This window comes from Myodes glareolus, chromosome 22 (assembly GCF_982192425.1).
Source record: "Myodes glareolus chromosome 22, mMyoGla1.1, whole genome shotgun sequence".
NCBI lineage: Eukaryota > Metazoa > Chordata > Mammalia > Rodentia > Cricetidae > Myodes > Myodes glareolus.
In genome coordinates this window covers 35978457-35996063 of record NC_142047.1, presented here as the reverse complement: position 1 = coordinate 35996063, position 17607 = coordinate 35978457, and the positions used below count along the sequence as shown (strand labels likewise).

The following is a 17607-nucleotide window of genomic DNA, read 5'->3' as shown; positions in this document are numbered from 1 at the left end:
AGATTCAGCTTTTTTTCCTCCCTCATTCTTTCTAGCTCAGTCTCATCCTATTTCTTCCTAACATTCCCCTACAGTATTCCCAGTCAATGTCTGATCAAATCGTCATCACCTCTGGTTGGATGGCTCTAAGAACCTACAGATTGGGGCTGGAAAATGGGTTCAACAGTTAAGAGCACTTACTACTGTTTAAGAAGAACTGAGTTCAATTCCCAGCACCCACATGGCAGCTCACAACCATTGTTAGAAGATTCATCATCCTCTTCTGACCTCTAAGGGCACCAGGTATGTATATGGTATGCAGACATGCATTCAAGCAAAACACTCATATACATCTTTATTAAAGAAGAAGAAGAAGAAGAAGAAGAAGAAGAAGAAGAAGAAGAAGAAGAAGAAGAAGAAGAACCACCACCACCACCACCACCACCACCTACAGATTGTTCTTTCTCCTCTATAGTAGTCTATATCACCAGCCTACTTTCCAATGACAGTTTCCTTTAAAAGTCAAGTCCAGTAGTTTTACTTTCCCATACTTTAAACTCAGGGTCCTCTGGCTTTTGCATCTTTCAAGAGTTGATTTCTGTTTAACTTTCCAGCCATATTTCTGGTCATTCCACAATTAATCAATGCCAGATGACATGTAACTAATGAAGGACATCAACATCTGTATCTTCAGTTTCATAAAACTGCTGGACTAGCCAAATTCAGCCAGGATTTCCAGTGTTTCTTCACATCAGACTCTCTCTTATGAAATAATGTGAGACCACAGAAGGAAATGTGAAGAGAAATTACACCAGAGCAAAGAGGAATCAACATACTTTTGAGGGGCTGTGGGGATAGCCCAGTTGGTAAAGTGCCTGTGGTGCAAGCATGGAGATCTGAGTTTAGGTTGCCAGCACCCACCATTAAAATAATCTGAGCATGATGTCAGAGTCTGCAACCCCAGTACTTGGCGGTGGGAGTAGACAGAGCTCATTAATCATCCAGCCTAGTTATAGTGATGCATACCGGGGTCAGTGAGATACCCTGTCTCAAAAACTAAGGTGGAGAGCAACCAAGAAAGACACCTGAGCCAGTTGTGGTGGCACATGCCTTCATCCTAATACTTGGAGGCAGAAACAGGTGGATCTCTGTGAGTTGTAGGCCAGCCTAATCTAAAGAGCAAATTCCAGGATAGCCAGTACTACATAGAGAAACCCAACTCAAAAACAAACACACACAGAAAGACACTTCTACATGCAAACATACACATGTGAATGAGTACCCCACATGCATGTATATACACATCCATATAAAAGCACCTATCTCGTACACACACAAACACTAGAAACAAGTATTCTAAAAAATAAACTGCACAGCTGTCTTAGTTAGGATTTCTATTGCTGCAATGAAACATCATAACCAAAAAGCAGGTTGTGGAGGAAAGGATTTCTTTGGCTTACATTTCCATCTCACTATTCATCACTAAAGAATGGCCAAAATCAAGACAGGAACTCAAGCAGGGCAGGAACCTGGAGGCAGGAACTGATGCAGAGACATTGGTGAGATGCAGTTTACTGGCTTGCTTCCCATGGCTTGCTTTCTTTTAGAACCCAAGACCATAAGCCCAGGGATGGCAACACCCACAGTGCACTGGGCCCTCCCCCAGTGGTCACTAATTGAGAAAATGCATAGCTGAATCTCATGGAGGCATTTCCTCAACTAAGGCTCCTTCCTCTCTGATGATTCTCGCCTGTGTCAAGTTCACACCCAAACCCGGCCAGTACAACATCTTATATGAGGGCTTCAACCATAGCACCAAGTAGCTAACTCACTGGCTGTGAAAAACTATCCTCAGGACCATTTAGTCCACGTGAAAGTTGAACATCACCTGTTCATATTAGACAAGAGGGAGGAAATGTCCCAAGTGGCCCAGATGCCATGTAAAGCCCCCATTCTGGATTAGAAAACTTGCATTCAGGTCATCATTAGCTGGGTGTACAGCATTATCCAGAAAGCTATTTGCTTTTCTGTGTTTTCCAAGTTTCTGAGGGACAAGAACACTAAATTACTAGAGAAAAACCTAGGACTGGCCTAGTAGTGATGAGAACCCCTAGGATTCAGGTTGTCATCTCTAAATATTATTTTCCAATAAACAAAACCATATCTCTTGAAAGAAACAGTGACTATACTTTTAGGCCAAGAAATGTTCATATGTAATTAAAATATTGACATCTCAGGTAGTAAGTGCATAAGGCATACAGAAAGCCCGGAATGATGGCACACACCTGTAACCCCAGCACTCAAGAAAAGTGAAGAAAAGGACTACGAGTTGAGGCTAGCCTGGGTTGTACTTCAAGACCCTATCTCCAAAAAGTCTTGAGGGGTAAAAAAAAAAATTCCTAGGAGGCTGGGGAGATGGTTCACTGAATAAAATGTTTACTATGCAAGCATAAGAACTGAGTTCAGAGCCCCCAGCACTCACATAAAAGCAAGGCATAATAGTACACACCTGTAACCCCAGTGCTGGGGGAAAGTGCAAAAACAAGTGAATCTACATAGCCAGTAGAGATAAAATGGCAAGTCCCAGGTTCAGGGAAAAATCCCCTCTCAAAAAAAAAATAAGATAGAGGGGCTGGAGGGGTGGCTCAGCGGATATGAGCACTGATTGCTCTTCCCGAGGACCCAGGTTTAATTCCCAGCACCCACATAGCAGCTCACAACTGTCTGAAAATCCAGTTCCAGGGGATCTGACACCTTCACATCAATGCACATAAAATAAAGTTAAATAAAAAAAATAAGATAGAGATGATAGAGGAAGCAATTGATGGTGACCTGTTCCTACACATGCATGCACAAGTGAGCACAAAAATGCACTCACATATTCAATATATTCCTCCCAACACACACACACACACACACACAACTTGGCAACCAAGCCTAATAAACTCCTACTGACCAAGAGACAATTTTAACATCAATAGGTTAATTGATATAAGTTTAAGAAATAAGATTAATTAGTTTTATTTTGCATGTGTATGTGTGTTCATGTGTCTATCTACATGTATGCATATGGTGTAGAAACCAGAGGTCAATGCCAGGTGTCTTCCTTAGCCACTTTCCATCTTATTTTTGGAGACTCTTACTGAACTTGGAGCTCGCCAATTGGCTAGACTGGTTAACCAGCAAGCATCAGGGTCTACTTGTCTCCTCCATGCACTGGAGTTACAAAGGTTCACTGGGAACTTGTTTTTATATGGATGCTGGGGAGCTGAACTCAGGTACTCTTGCATGTGTGGTGTCTTAGGGTTCCTATTGCCGTGATAAAACACCATGACCAGAGTAACTTGTGGAGAAAAGGGTTGATCTGGCTTACACATCCACATAACTATTTACCATCAAAGGAAGTCAGGACAGGAACTCAAGCAGAGCAGGAACCTGGAGGCAGGCGCTGACACAGAAGCCATAAAGGGGTACTGCTTACTAACTTGCACCCTCTGGTCTGCTTTCTTATAGAACCTAGGACCATCAGCCCAGGGGTGGCTCCACCCTCAATGGACTGGGCCCTCCCACATCAATCACTAATTAAGAAAATGCCCTACAACAAGCTTGCTGCCTGCAATATATTATGAAGGCATTTTCTTAACTGAGGCTTCCTCCTCTCTGATGACTCTAGCTTGTTGACATAAAAAGCCGGGTGGTGTTGGTGCACGCCTTTAATCCCAGCACTCGGGAGGCAGAGAGGCAGGCGGATCTCTGTGAGTTCGAGGCCAGCCTGGTCTACAAGAACTAGTTCCAGGACAGGCTACAAAGCCACAGAGAAACCCTGTCTCGAAAAACTTAAAAAGTTGACATAAAAAAACTAGCCAGTACATCTGGGCAGTGTGGTGGCGCTTGCCTTTAATCCCAGCACTTGGGAGGCAGAGACAGCGGATGGATCTCTGTGAGTTTAAAGCCAGCCTGGTCTACAGAACAAGTTCCAGGACAGGCTCCAATGCTACAAGTAAAAACTTGTCTTGAAAAACCAAATAAATAAACAAACAAACAAGCAAACAAAACTAGTCAGTACATGTGGCAAACACTTTTACCAGCTGAGCTATCTGCTAAGGCCTTCATTAGTGTCACAACAAACAAACCTCATTTGTCATCTTTGAATAATGCTTAAGGATTCATTTCATCCATCCATCCATTCATTTCTGAGGAAGGGTCTCATGGATCCTAGGCTGGACTTGAACTCACTATGTAACCAAGGGTGATCTAGAACTTCTGATTTTCCTGACTTCACCTCTGGAGGACTGTGATTACAGATATATGCCATAATATCATGTTTTTGTGGTCTTGGGACTCAAATCAGGGTCTTGTACATGATAGGCAACCACTATCAATTTAGTTACATCCCCAGGCCAAGAATTCATTATTTTAAAAGCTAGAGAATGTGGGACTCAATAATCCTAGTGTCTCCTATATAGACTGTATTTCAAAGTAACCAAATAACTGATCATTAAAAGCACCAACTGCTGGGTATAGTGGTGCATGTCTTTAATTCCAGCACTCAGGAGGACGAGACAAACAATTCTCTGTGAGTTTGAGGCCAGCCTACAAAGAGAGTTCCAGGAAAGCCAGGGCTACGCAGAGAGATCCTGTCTTAAAAACAGAAAGATAGACAGACAGACAGACAGATACATCGATAGATTCCCAGGCATAGAACTATCCATGCAAGCAATTGCGGAAGAAAAAAGTTACCGTGTGACTACGAAATGTCCCCTCCCAGGCTCATGTATTGATGAGCTGATCTCTAGCTAGTAGAGCTACTTTGGAGTTGTTAGGAAATAGGGACTAACGGGAAGAAATAAGTCAATGAGGACAGAGCTTTGAAAGCTGTACTTGGCCATGGGCCTCTTCCTTTGACTCCCTTTGCTTCCTGACCACCATGAGGTAAACAGCACTAGTTCTCCCTGTCCTTAATGCTCGTCCTCACCATAGTCTAGAGACAGTGCAGCCTGCTGAACATGTACTGAAGTTTCTAAAGCCAAGAGCTAAAATTCTTTCCTCACTTACATTCTCAGATATGTGTGTGTGTGTGTGTGTGTACAGTTACACACTTACTACAGCATGCCCACAGGAGTCAGTGGACAACCTTGGGTGTCAGTCCTCACGTTCCACTGTTTTTGAGTCAGAAAGTCTTATTGCTTGTTACTAAGTTCAACAGGCTAGGCAGCCTGCAAACTCCTGGAAATTCTTTTGTCTCTGCTTCCCATCTCCCCATAGGAGCATTGAGATTACAGACAAACACTAGCATGCCTGGCTTTATGTGGGTTCCACAGAACTGAACACAGGTCCTCAAACCTGCTTGATAAAAAGAATACAATCTAATACAATCACCATTTTGCTTTTTTGTTTTGTGGGTTTTTTTGTTGTTGTTGTTGTTATTTTTGAGACAGGCTGTGTAGCCCTGGCTGTCTTATAACTCGCTCTGTAGACCAGGCTGGCCTTGAATACTGAGCTCTGCCTGCCTTTCTTTATCTTCTGTATTCTGGGATTAAAGGTTTGTACCACCACCCAGCAGGGATGGTTCTTTTTCACACTTCTGAAGAGTCATATACAATGTACAATATGGAATAAATGGGCATCGGACATCTTAAAGAGACAGTTCTATCAGAGGGGGAAGTCACTGGAGCAGACACCCTGCTGGAGTGGGTACAATACTTGCCATATATTTCCTGCTCTGTTTTGTTTGAGTCAGGATCTCAAGCCTGTCTTGAACTCATGATTCCCCAACCTTCTTGAGTGTGGGATTACAGAACCATACCATTGCACCTGTCTTGCAAAGCAAACACCCTTAGTCCTGCCTCTGCCTACTGGAAACTGCCCAACACCTGAAACATTCTCTTTAAAATCTGTATCATGCTAGACCATGCTTAAAGCTCTTACTGGGGAGCCGGGTGTGAAGGCGCAAACCTTTAATCCCAGAACTTCAGAGGCAGACAGATCTCTGAGTTCAGAGGCCAGTCTGATCTATATAATGAGCTCTGGAATAGCCAGGGTTACACAAAGAAACCCTGTCTCAAAACAAAACAAAAAGAAAGTATCGCTCTGTAGAGGTCGGAAGACAACTGTGGGAGCTGGTCGTAGGGATTGAACTCAGGTCATCTAGCTTGGCAGCAAGTGCCTTTACCTGCTGAACTTGCTCACTGGCCCTCTTTTCTGCTTCTGATTATGTTCTGCCCTTAAAAGTCCTGTGCATCTTAGCCAGGAGGTGGTGGCACATGCCTTTAATCCCAGCACTCGGGAGGCAGAGGCAGGCAGATCTCTGTGAGTTCGAGGCCAGACTGGTCTACAGAGCTAGTTCCAGAACAAGCACCAAAACTACAGAGAAACCCTGTCTCGGAAAAAAAAAAAAAAAAGTCCTGTGCATCTTCAACATACAAAGTCCCTGGAATACCAAACCTAAGTCAAGAAATTTCTGGAAAAGTAGCCTTGACAAACACCACTGGAGTTATGACTGAATGGAGGAGACGACATTCTGGTCAACCATGGCCAGAGTTTCAATGATGAGGTTGGCAACCACCTATGGTAACTCACACCTGTAAACCCAGCACTTGGGAGGATTACTGCTAATCCTGTCAAGCCTATGCTATATGGTAAATTCTAAATCAGCCTGGGCTACAGAGTGAGACCTTGTCCCAAACAAACAAACAAACAAACTAATAAGGGGCTGAAGACATGGTGCAGCAGTTAAGAGCACTGGCTGCTCTTCCATTCAATTCCCAGCATGGTTCATAGTCCCCTGTAACTCCAGCTCCAGTGAACACAGCTCCTTCTGTGGCCTCCAATGGTAGGTACCCAAACTCACATCCACATGTTCACACATACATAACTTTAAAAAATAAACACATGCCAGATGGTGGTGGCACCCACCCTTAATCAGAGCACGCACTGGGAGGGGGGAGGCAGAGATGATAGACGGACCTCTGTAAGTTTGAGGCCAGCCTGGTCTACAGAGCGAGTGCCAGGATAGGCTCCAAAGCCACAGAGAAACCCTGTCTCGAAAAAATAAAAAATAAAACCCCACAAAAATATAAAAACAATTACAGCTATTTAGGAGGCTAAAATGGAGGGTAGGATCACAATATCAAAGCCAGCTGAGAAGCCGGAGAGACGGTTCAGGGGGCAGAGCACCCAACCACTCTACCCGAGCACCCGAGTTGGATTCCCGGCCCGGAATGTAGTTCCGTGACCGTCAGCCAGCACCGCCCAGAGGCCTGCAGAACGACCCCACACACAACCTCCCACCGTCCACCGTAGATCCACCTACTACTAGAGTAGTAGGCAAAACACAAAAAACAAAAAAAGCCAGCTGAGGCTACAGAGTACAAACCAGCCAGTGTAAGTTAGAGAGACTGTCTCAAAATAAAAGTAAAAAAGATGGCTGAAAGCCAGGCAGTAGTGGCTGCTTATGTCTTTAATTCCAGTACTCAGGAGGCAGAGGCAGAGGCAAGGCGGATCTCTGAGTTTAAAACCAGCTTGTTCTAGAGAGTAAGTTCCTAGATAGCCAAGGCTACCCTGTGTCGAAAACAAAACAACAAAAAGAGGGCTGGGGGCTACAGTTCAGTGGTTAAACTACTTTCCAAGTATCTACAGGACTTAAATCATAATACTGGAAAAAAGGAAGGTGGTAGTGGGACAGTGTTTGTGGGGGAAGAAGCAAGCAGAGAGAACAGCAAGGTAAGTAACAGACAATATAAGCTAAGATATCCTGAATTCGGACTTTGTCTTTAGCCCTTACTGGGTTCTTGGTGCTGGGCTGTGTTTTACACAGTAGCACTGTGACCATCCATCTCATAGCCTTTATGAGATAGATGCTGCTTATATGCCAGATGAAGAGTCGTATGTCCAGAGATTTTAACCATTTGTCTACAGGAATTCAGCATTTGGCAGGTTGACTCTCAAGTCCGATCACCTCTGTGTATACTGTGTGTAAAGGGGAAGGAGGGGAAGGTGGTGCCCCCCCACCAAAAAAAGGGAGAAGGGTATGTGTGAAAGAGCAAGGGTCCCTAAATGCCACCCTGAAAGTTTGGATAATGTCCACAAGGGGACCATTGCTAAACAGTTTGGCGGGAAGAATGTCCTAATATGTTTATTATTGATGATGGGTATCTGCTGGAAAGACAGAAACACAGGTTCCCAGCAACTCCACAGGGGAGCAGGCAGCAGAAGGAGTAAGGAAAGCCAGAAGAGAAGCCAAAACAGGGCAATTATGTTCACCTTTGCATTTACCCAAACAAGGATCTTCCTCAAAGAAAAAGTTAAACATCTTTGTAACAGGGAAAACAAAGAATCTTCCTCCAGTTCTAGTCAAACCGTAGAACTCACAGTAAGTGCGAAGCAGGCATTAGGCCATGCTCCAGGCAGCCTCTCTATTTCTCCTCTTCCAACAGTGGAGTCAAACTAGGGTTCGTGGCTGGTTCCCACAACCCAGCATCTTCATGTATCCTCTCCTCCCCATTTCACTGTTATAATGAAGGTGAACAAACTTCCTTGCAGGTTAACATGAAAACCATAACATGCACTGCTACACTCTTACGTCAAAAAGTGTCCTATTATTGTAGCACTATTTTTCACTTGACAGGTCTAGTTTTCAAGGTAAACAATATTTGGATGAGTTCAATTTAACTCCAGAAGTATTTGACCAGAAGGTTCTAAACAGGGTGAAACACCAAGCCTCCTCCTCCAGCTAGAAGTACCTTTCTTCAAAGGAATCATTTAGGACGAAGAGACAGGAAGCCGCATCCCCACCCTTCACTACCACCAGGTCGGAGGGTCTGGAATTAGGGACAGCTCTAACAGAGGACATTTGCTACATATGGGCCTGAATGTCATCTTCCTTTAGAGAACTGGCTCCCTACCTTCCTAATACCTGCGACCATATGACCATATAATACAGTGCCATATGTTGTGGTGACCCCAAACTATAAAATTATTTTCGTTGCTACTTCAGAACAGTAATTTTGCTACTGTTATGAATCATGACATAAATATTTGTGTTTTCCAATGGTCTTAGGCAACCTGTGGCCTGCCCCAAGGTGGAGGAGGTCGCGACCCACCTGCTGAGAACCGCTGCTCTAAATTCAGTGTTATGAAAGAGGAATTGAGTTTCTGTCTCTCTTGTGTAAGAAACTGTTATCCCAACAGGCATGGCCTCTCGCTGGGGGGTGGGTGGGAGTCAGGGCCAGACACTTGTCCACGGACTTCAGATTTACAGGGCTACCTCTTGCTTTCCCAAACATTCCGTCTGGAAGGCACTGCACGACCAGCGGTTCAGAGTTGGGAGGAACCTCCCACCAAACTGGCTTAGCAATTCCCCTGGAAGGCTCAACCCTCAGACCAACACCAAAACACAATGATTCCAAAGACCTTGGGGGAGGGGAGAGGCTTTTCCACCTAACTTCCCCATGCACTGCCACCCGAATGGCCCTGGGTTGGGCCAGGGTGAAGAGTCTTGAAGGCAGACACTTCGCGCCGGCTAGTCAATCCTCAGGGGCTCGTCCTTCTAAATTACTGGGCTAGCTCAACGAGGTTAGAGGTAACCCAAACAGAGGCAAACCACTGCGGTTTTTAAAGTCTTGTCTATGTCTGGGCCCCTGCGCCGAGTCGCAGCTACAGGTAGACTCCCTTCTGACATGCCCGCCATCCGCTCGCGGATTCCCAGAGGCCTCGCAGGCCCTTCAAGACCCTCCGTTACCGGCTTCCCGGCTCAGGGCGGCCTCCATTCCGGCCTTTCAAGGCCCCTCAGTCAGACCAGACCCGCGGCTCACCCTCGAGAGTCTCGCACTGCACCAGGTTGAGGTAGTCCGCCTGGCTGAGCACCCCGGCCTTCAGGCCGCGCACTAATCCCTCCAAGTAGCCATTGTCCACGTTGAAATAAAGCTCCGGGAAGAACGACATGGCTGCGGCGGGGACGGCGGGGACGGCAGGGACGGCGGGGACGGCAGGACCAGAGAGCCCTGATCAGCCCGCACGCAACTCGACTCCCAGATCAGCTGACTCGGCGCCCGCAGAGGGCTGTCAAGTGCGTCAAGTGACGCAAAGCGTCTCACGTGACCACAGCAGGCGGGCTCTTAAATGTACCCAGCTTCCGGGTAGCCTGGCGCGCAAGCGTAGCTCAGGGGTGAGCGGCTCGCCGTCCTCAGGGCGCCTGCGCACTAAGGCAAGGCTGGGCCTTGGACGCCTAGCGTAGAGCAAAAAAAGCAACGACGATGCTGGAAGTCGACCGCGTGGTGGTGCTAAAACCCGCAGGATTCGAGCGGGGTCCATCAATTTAGTTTTCCCGAGTTAGGCGCTTCTGTCTGGCTCTGTCGGGGCCAACCAGGTAAAGGTGAGCATATGTGCTGTTTCTTACGCTGCCGAGGCTGCCTCCTACCAGACGGAAACGGAGGTCCAGAGAAGGTTTTGAAATCAATATTTAGCCACTAACTAGACTTTACATCCCGTAAGCTGCACTGCGCCCGCTTTCCCTGCATTTGTCGCACTAGAGTCTCTGGGGCTGGCGTGTGACCTCTCGCTATCCCCACAGGGGCCTGGTGCCTTAAAAATCGCCAGTCTACGTGACTCAGAAGATGGAGTAGCCTAGACCCCGAGGTTATAGTGTGTGTAGTTCCGGCATAACGACGCGCCCTACCCTTCGGGGAACCCAACAACCCATCGATAACCATATGCAAAATAACCACAGCTTTAGGATTGGTCCCATCCTTTATTCGCGTCCCTGCGTTTGCCCAACATCCGTTGGCTAGGTGCGGCTGCAGAGATTCGTGGCAGTACCCAGTTTGCGGCAGTAGCAAAAGGCATTGAAGAAGCGGCAGTAGCACGTGGCGCACGGGTCGCAGCAAGGAACTTGCTGTCCCAGGCAGGACTCATGCAGCCTTACACAGCGACGAGGAGAACGAGACTCGCGATTCTGTGGATCTAGCACCTGCATTCATAGGGGAACAAGAACGTCTGACCGCAGATTCAGGAAACATCTCCCACCCCGATCCCAGTAGGATGGCAGTGGAGTGTGGGGCAGGGATGGTCTGTCCAGCTTGGATGGTCCGGAAGTGGAGAGAGAGGGTGCTATCTGATGATCCCTACCTGCTACTTTATCCCTTTCCCTGAGGCGTTACCTCCGCCAAAGCTTCTGCCTTCCGCAGCAGAGCCTCTTCTGTTCGGTCTGCAGTTGTCCTCTTTGGGTCATTCAGACTTAGACCTGGGGCAGAGGATGTGAGTGGCACGCCCGCCTTGCACCAAGTACCCACCTCCCAGGATTGGGATTTGGGAACAAGGGTTTAGCCCATACAGGCAGATTTGTGACCAGCAATTGTCCTAGTCCCACACATCCCCGACCTGACCATACTCACCTGGGAACTCTGGGAACAGGGCCTGGCCAGGTCTTCTGATGCCTTCCAGGGGTGCCAAGCCCATCTGGACCCCCAGCGTGGGAGGCAGTGCCAGCAGCATGGCACAACTCAGCAGCATTACAGTCAGCATGGCCTGGCTGGGCAGGAAAACCCCCTATTTAGTTTCTCCTCATCTTTAGAATACCCTACAAATGCTGAGAGAGACATCGCAGAAAGTCAGAATTCCTGCCTAGCCTTTGTACTTACCTTTGCTTGCTGATCCTTGCCTGGAGAGTTCCCGGCCACTTGTGCCCAGAGCTTATATGGCAGAGTCTAATAAAGGGCCTGCACGTGACTGATTTCTGCAGCCAGGGCATGAGGGGCCCTCCCTGGAAAAGGGGGACACAGTTTGACTTTCTCCCTAGAGCCTGAACCATTGAGAGAAGTACCTATCCAATTTGACATAAGCCTCCAGGAACCAATTAAACGTTGGGAACAAAATAGGGTGTCCAGACCCCAAAATTTCCCTAAGAGCAGAACCTAGGGATGGATCAGGCTAGAACCATTAGCAATAATGAGGCAGGCGGCCCTGTGATCGTAATTTAATTTCTGGCCCCACAGATGTTTGCTTAGCCTCTTTATGGCCTGTTGTTTCCTTTGTTCCAGGAACTTTGGTCAAGGACACCAAAGGGCCAGTGAGTGTCACCAGGCAGGAGTGGAGTAAAGAACTAGACCCAAGGTTTCTTTGGAAGACAGGTCAAAAAAGCTCTCCCAGCTAAAATCACAGCCTCTGGCTCTCCCTCCTCTGTCCCTCCTTTAAGCCCCCACCCTTGCTCCAGTCCCCAAGCTCCTTCCCACCTAGGGCTCCTGTAAACCAAGGGAACAGAACGCACTGTTCCCAGGGTGGGCACACGGCTTTCAGTAAAAAGCTTTCAGCCCGGCTGCTTCATTAGTGTTAATGGCAGCTCCCTTCCGCCCTGAATTGTCAGGTCTCTGCCTACGCCTGGTCTCATCAGCTTGAGGACATGGCGAGGGCTGCCCATTGGTGGATGTAGCAGGACCCGCAGGACCCTTTGTTTTGGTTTTTGAGACAGGGTCTTTCTATGTAAGACCAAGCAGACCTCCATCTCACAGAAATCCACCTGCCTCTACCTCTTAAGTACTGGGATTAAAGGCATTCGCCACCATGCTTGGTGGGGTTTTAATGTTGTTTTGTTGTTGTTATTGTTTTTGCCTGCATGTATATATGTCCACCACATGCATGCCGGGTGCCCAAGGAGGTCAGAAGAGGGTTTTTAGATCCCCTGGACCTGGAGTTACATATAATTGTGAGCCATCATGTAGGTGATAGAAACTGAGTCTGAGTCCTCTGCAAAAGCATGAAATGTTTTTTTTCACCTCTGAGACAACTTTCTAGCACCGTGGTGGACTTTTGAAAAAGAAAAGTAATTCGGGTTGGAGAGATGGCTCAACGGTTAAGAGCACTGGCTGCTCTTCCAGAGGACCAGGGTTCAATTCCCAGCACCCACATGGCAGCTCACAACTGCCTGTGGCTTCAGCTCCCTGGAAGCTGACATCTTTACATCAATGCACATAAAATAAAGTTAAAATAAACTATTAAAAAAATCATTCACATGCCCATTTGGAAAGGAATACAGGTTAAATCACCTTGGAGACCCCAGTGCCCAAGGCAATAAGAAAAGATGAAAGAATATATCTGTCAGGATATATAGCCCGGCTCATCTGGACTCTTGTGATCAGGTGGTTGCCTGAGGAAATCCTCCCTGCAGGAGTAAAACAGCAAACTGCCCTCTGGCAGCCTTCATCTAGAGCACCCATCAATTAGTGTTTGGGTGCTAGCTTCAAGGGAAGGAGATGTTCTGCAGAGGATGGGCCTGTAGCAAGCAGACGGACACTGGCATTGTGTTCTTCTGCAGATGACTCGGGACAGTCCTCGGAGCTCAGAGTCTTCGTCCTTCCCAGGTTGGGGCATGAGGAGCTAAGGAAAGCCCATTAGGGCTTTAGGGGAGTAGTCCCTGAACTCACCCTTGCTGCAAGGGGCAGCCCTTTTTTGTCTGCTGAGAATAGTGTAAGCAGCCCCTGAGTAGGCCTGGCATTGAGACCTATTTGGAAGCTAATCTGGAAGTTTGGTGCCCCACTTCAGGACCTTATCTTCTCTAGAGTAACAACGGAAAGAAATCAGGGTATATCCTAGCTGCGTCACTCGGAGCTCAAGTGCGGCAGTACATGAAGTGCACATGAGGTCCTTTCCCAGGTCTTATTTCTTTGTTTTATTTATTTATTTATTTATTTATTTATTTATTTATTTATTTATTTATTTGGTTTTTCAAGACAGGGTTTCTCTGTAGCTTTGGAACCTGTCCTGGAACTAGCTCTTGTAGACCAGGCTGGCCTCAAACTCACCAAGATCCGCCCGCCTCTGCCTCCTGAGTGCTGGGATTAAAGGGGTGTGCCATCACCGCCTGGCTCCTAGATCTTTTCTTCAGCCTCATTTACTGGAGATTCTGACTGAGAAGATTAAGCAGGGGCATCTTATGACTTGGAAAGGTGCCCCAGTGAGCTGAAGCACACTTACGCTCACAACACTCGGGAGGCTGGTTGCTGAGGCAGGCTCTGGACACTTGGCCACACCTATGTAGCACCTGTCCTCAGGACAGCTCTTCCTGTCTCCAGTAGGGCCTCCTCTCACTCTGAAGGTCAGCTGTCTTCACAGGGCAGTCTGTGCATGAGTGTGTCAGCCCATTGGGCAATGACAGACAAGGGCCATGGTGCTTATGGGGCAACCTTTGCTCCTGGTTAGGTCCAGGGGAAGAGACAGTTTAGAAACCAAACCATCAAAATCCAGTGACATAGGTGATAGGCAGCAGTATGGTGTCCACCAAGCAGAAGCATTCAGGTAACGAAGTCACATTAATAAGGTTCTCTGGCGGAAGAGAGAATCCTAACCTTGGAGCCTCAGAAACTTTGGAAGCAGCAGGACTACTATCTCACTGTTCTCTGACTGCACAGCACTCTAAAGGAAGTAAATGTCAGGTCTGCTGATGTATCAGGGTCCAATGGACACTGTAGAAATAACAGAACATGACCCCGGAAATACAGAAGGAATTTTCTCAAGAATAAGAATTCATCCAGTGTGGAGATTCAGAGTAATTATCATAGCTGCTGTTTGCCATCAGACAAAAGGATTATCTTTACAATAAAGAACTTCCTAAATGACAAAAATTGTATATTGAACATAACTAATTTGAAAAAAAATCAAATGTGGAAAATTTAGATGGATACCCTTTTCTGGTTTTTCAAGACAGGGTTTCTCTGTGTAGCCTGGGCTGTCCTGGAATTCACTCTGTAGGCCAGACTGACCTTGAATTTACAGAGATCTGCCTGCCTCTGCCGCCTGAATACTGGGATTAACGGCATGTGCTACCACCGCCCAGCTAAATGGATACTTTTATTTCCTAATTTATGTGTCTTGATCAGCTTCTCCATAAGTTTATCTAATTGTTTATGTACTTTATACTTTTTTTTAAAACATTTCTTATAGTTTATTTAACTTTTATTTTATGTGCATTGATATGAAGGTGTCAGATCCCCTGGAACTGGATCTTCAGACAGTTGTGAGCTGCCATGTGGGTGCTGGGAATTGAACCCTGGTCCTCTGGAAGAGGAGTCAGTGCTCTTAACCACTGAGCCATCTCTCCAGCCCCCTTTATACTTATTTTTGAAGATGTTTATATTTTTATTTTATGTATGTGAATGTGTTACCTTGTTGAGACCCTGTCTAAAGATTAAAAAAATTAAGAAAACTAGAAAGATAATACAAAAGATCGCTTGTGCCTATATTCAGAAAAAGTGGCAGTGTATAGAATGAAAACTGAGAGATCAAGATGAATATAGCATAGAAATGTTTCACTAGCAGATGTCAACTTTAAAAAAATCGTGACGGAAGTCACATGCAGTGGCACATGCCTCTAATCCCACAAGTGGGAGAGGGGTCATGACTTCGAGGCCAGCCTGGACTACATGATAAAATCTGGGTTTTTAAAAAGCTAAGTGTCGCCAGTCGGTGATGGCACACATCTTTAATCCCAGCTCTCGGGAGACAGAGGCAGGCACATCTCTGTGAGTTCCAGGACAGCCTGATCTACATAAAGAGTTCTCAGACAGTAGTAACTACCTAGAGAGATCCTGTCTCAAAACAAACTTCAGTACACTAAGTACTTTGACTCAAGAATGTCCAAGGGCCTGTTGGGCCAGTTTGGGCACCCACTTCAGGGAAGGCTTCCTAGGGGAGGAGACCTTTCTTTGGTCATGAAACTTGAATAGGAGTTGAGGAGTGTAGGGCAGTATAAGTCCCTTGAATTCATAACTGACACACTGTTTACCCCTCAGACTGGTTAACACTGCTTAACACTGCCTCTGCCTCAAACCTGGTTTCTTCCCAAAGGCCCAGCCCAATAAACAGCTGACTTTTTATCTTCGAACTGGGCCTGGGAAACCCGCAGTCCTCCAGGGTTCAGCTAGTGAGTCATCAGCAAGCATCTGTAGCCATCACCCCATTGTACAACTTCTGTGAGTGTGCATGGGCCCAGATGACCTGTCACAGCAGCACAGCAGGAGTCCGGAGGAGGAAATTAACATCTGTTCATACCGTCTCTGCCCGCCAGTGCTGCCCTGAAGAGCCTGAGTTCTTGTCGTAGCTCTCTATGAATACATCTCGAGAGAGAGACAGAGACAGAGAAATCTCCTGCTTGTGTGTGCAGGTGTGCACGTACCCATGGAGGCCCAAGGCTAAAGTCTTCCTTGATCACTCCCCACCTCACTCACTGAGGCAGGGTCTCGACTGAACCCGGAGCTCACCCACATGCTAGTTTAGCTAACCGGTTTGCTCTGTGGATCCCAGGTCTGTGCCTTCCAAGCACTGAAGTTACAAGTGGGCTGTTATGGGAACCCAGCATTTACATACGTGGGTCCTACATCTAAACTCTGATCCTCATACTTGAACAGCAAGTTAACCACTGAGTTATCTCCCCAGTCCTTACGTATATTGATTTTTGCAAATAAGAAATCTTTGATTTAACTCAATTTATTTATATCTATTTGGTGACAGTGTCTTTATGTAGCCCTAGTTGACTGGAACTCACTCTGTAGACCAAGTTGACTTCAAACCTCCTGCCTCTGCCTCTGCCTCCTGACCACTAGAATTAAAGGCATGCACCGCCATATCTGGCTCTATTTTATTTTATTTTGGTTTCTCAGTAGCTATGGTGTCTGTTTTGGAACTCGCTCTGTAGACCAGTCTGGCCTCAAACTCACAGAGATCCACCTGTCTTAGCATCCCAAGTGCTGGGATTAAAGGCATGAGCCACCACCATCCAGCTTTATTTTATTTTTTGAGACAGGGTCTCACTATATATCTCTGGTTAGCCTTGAATTTACAGAGATCTGCCTGCCTCCCAGAAGCTGTGATAAAAGGTGTATGCCACCATGCCCAGCCTCAGTTCAATTTTTGATTCAATTTTTCTTACAGTCAGAATCTTCTGCCTTTCTAATGTATCCTGCTTTCCTTATGCTAGGGTTTGAGTATAATTTGTGTACTTCCCAACCCAGATTCTTGTGATTAAATTTGAGCCCCCAGAGGGCAGTGCTGAGAGGCCTATCTTCTGAGACCCTGTAAATTCTTGTCGTTGGGTTATTATAGAAGGGGCAAGCCTGGCTCCGCCCAGCTCTCTACTGCCTCCTGCAGAGGTGATCCTGTGGCCCAGCCTGCACTGCTGCCATCTGTCACTGGGCTCTCGCCAATCTGCAATTAGCCACATAGCCTCTTCAGCCTTTAAAACTGTGAGCGAAATAAACCTTTTGGTTTTTAATAGAGTTTTAATTTATTCTTTTAGAACATCATACATATATGCAGCATGTTTTGATCATACCCATCCTCTTATTCCCTGAGGAGCCCCACTGGATCTTCCCTAACAAGTCCCCCTCAAAAAAATTTTAAAAATAACCCAGAGTTCAATTAGTGCTGCCTGAATGCATGAGACACCCCTGAAGAAAAATAATTCTTCTCTCTCCAATAGCCATCAACTGCCAGGTCTCATGTAACCATTCCTGTCTTGAACTCCTGATCCTCCTGCCTCTACTCCCCAAGTACTGAGATTATAGCTACACCATTATGCCCAGCTAAACTTTTTTTCCCCCATAAGTGTCCTGCTTCAAGTATTATAGTGGTGAAAAGCCCTTC

At 46.5% G+C, this 17607-nt stretch overlaps 2 protein-coding genes and 1 long non-coding RNA gene across 8 annotated transcripts in view; 1 reads left to right on the top strand and 2 right to left on the bottom strand.

Moving 5' to 3' along the window:
• Atp6v0d1 (ATPase H+ transporting V0 subunit d1) overlaps positions 1 to 10037 on the bottom strand; it is a 42661-nt gene extending 32624 nt beyond the window's left edge. Inside the window, exon 1 of the mRNA XM_048437111.3 lies at positions 9792 to 10037. Coding sequence (XP_048293068.1) covers positions 9792 to 9921 — 130 coding nt within the window. The 5' untranslated portion in view covers positions 9922 to 10037. The remainder of the gene's footprint in view (positions 1 to 9791) is intronic.
• A 39-nt stretch (positions 10038 to 10076) lies between these two features.
• On the top strand, positions 10077 to 12553 carry LOC146890147 (uncharacterized). The gene is made up of 2 exons (XR_014999017.2): positions 10077 to 10351; positions 10550 to 12553. It is a non-coding gene; the product is annotated as an uncharacterized LOC146890147 (long non-coding RNA).
• The window catches only part of Agrp (agouti related neuropeptide), a 72868-nt gene continuing 65967 nt past the window's right edge, over positions 10707 to 17607 (bottom strand). For 2 of the 6 annotated variants that reach the window (XM_048437105.3, XM_085681675.2), the window contains exons 4-7: positions 11616 to 11737; positions 11370 to 11506; positions 11136 to 11218; positions 10707 to 10945 (exon numbers count right to left, since the gene is read on the bottom strand). In XM_048437105.3, the coding sequence (XP_048293062.1) occupies positions 10763 to 10945; positions 11136 to 11218; positions 11370 to 11506; positions 11616 to 11725 (513 nt within the window). In that variant the 5' untranslated portion in view covers positions 11726 to 11737 and the 3' untranslated portion in view covers positions 10707 to 10762. Of the gene's footprint in view, positions 10946 to 11135; positions 11219 to 11369; positions 11564 to 11615; positions 12192 to 17607 lie in introns of those variants that run through there. The other 4 variants (XM_048437110.3, XM_048437103.3, XM_048437109.3 and 1 more) reach the window with 4 other exon arrangements.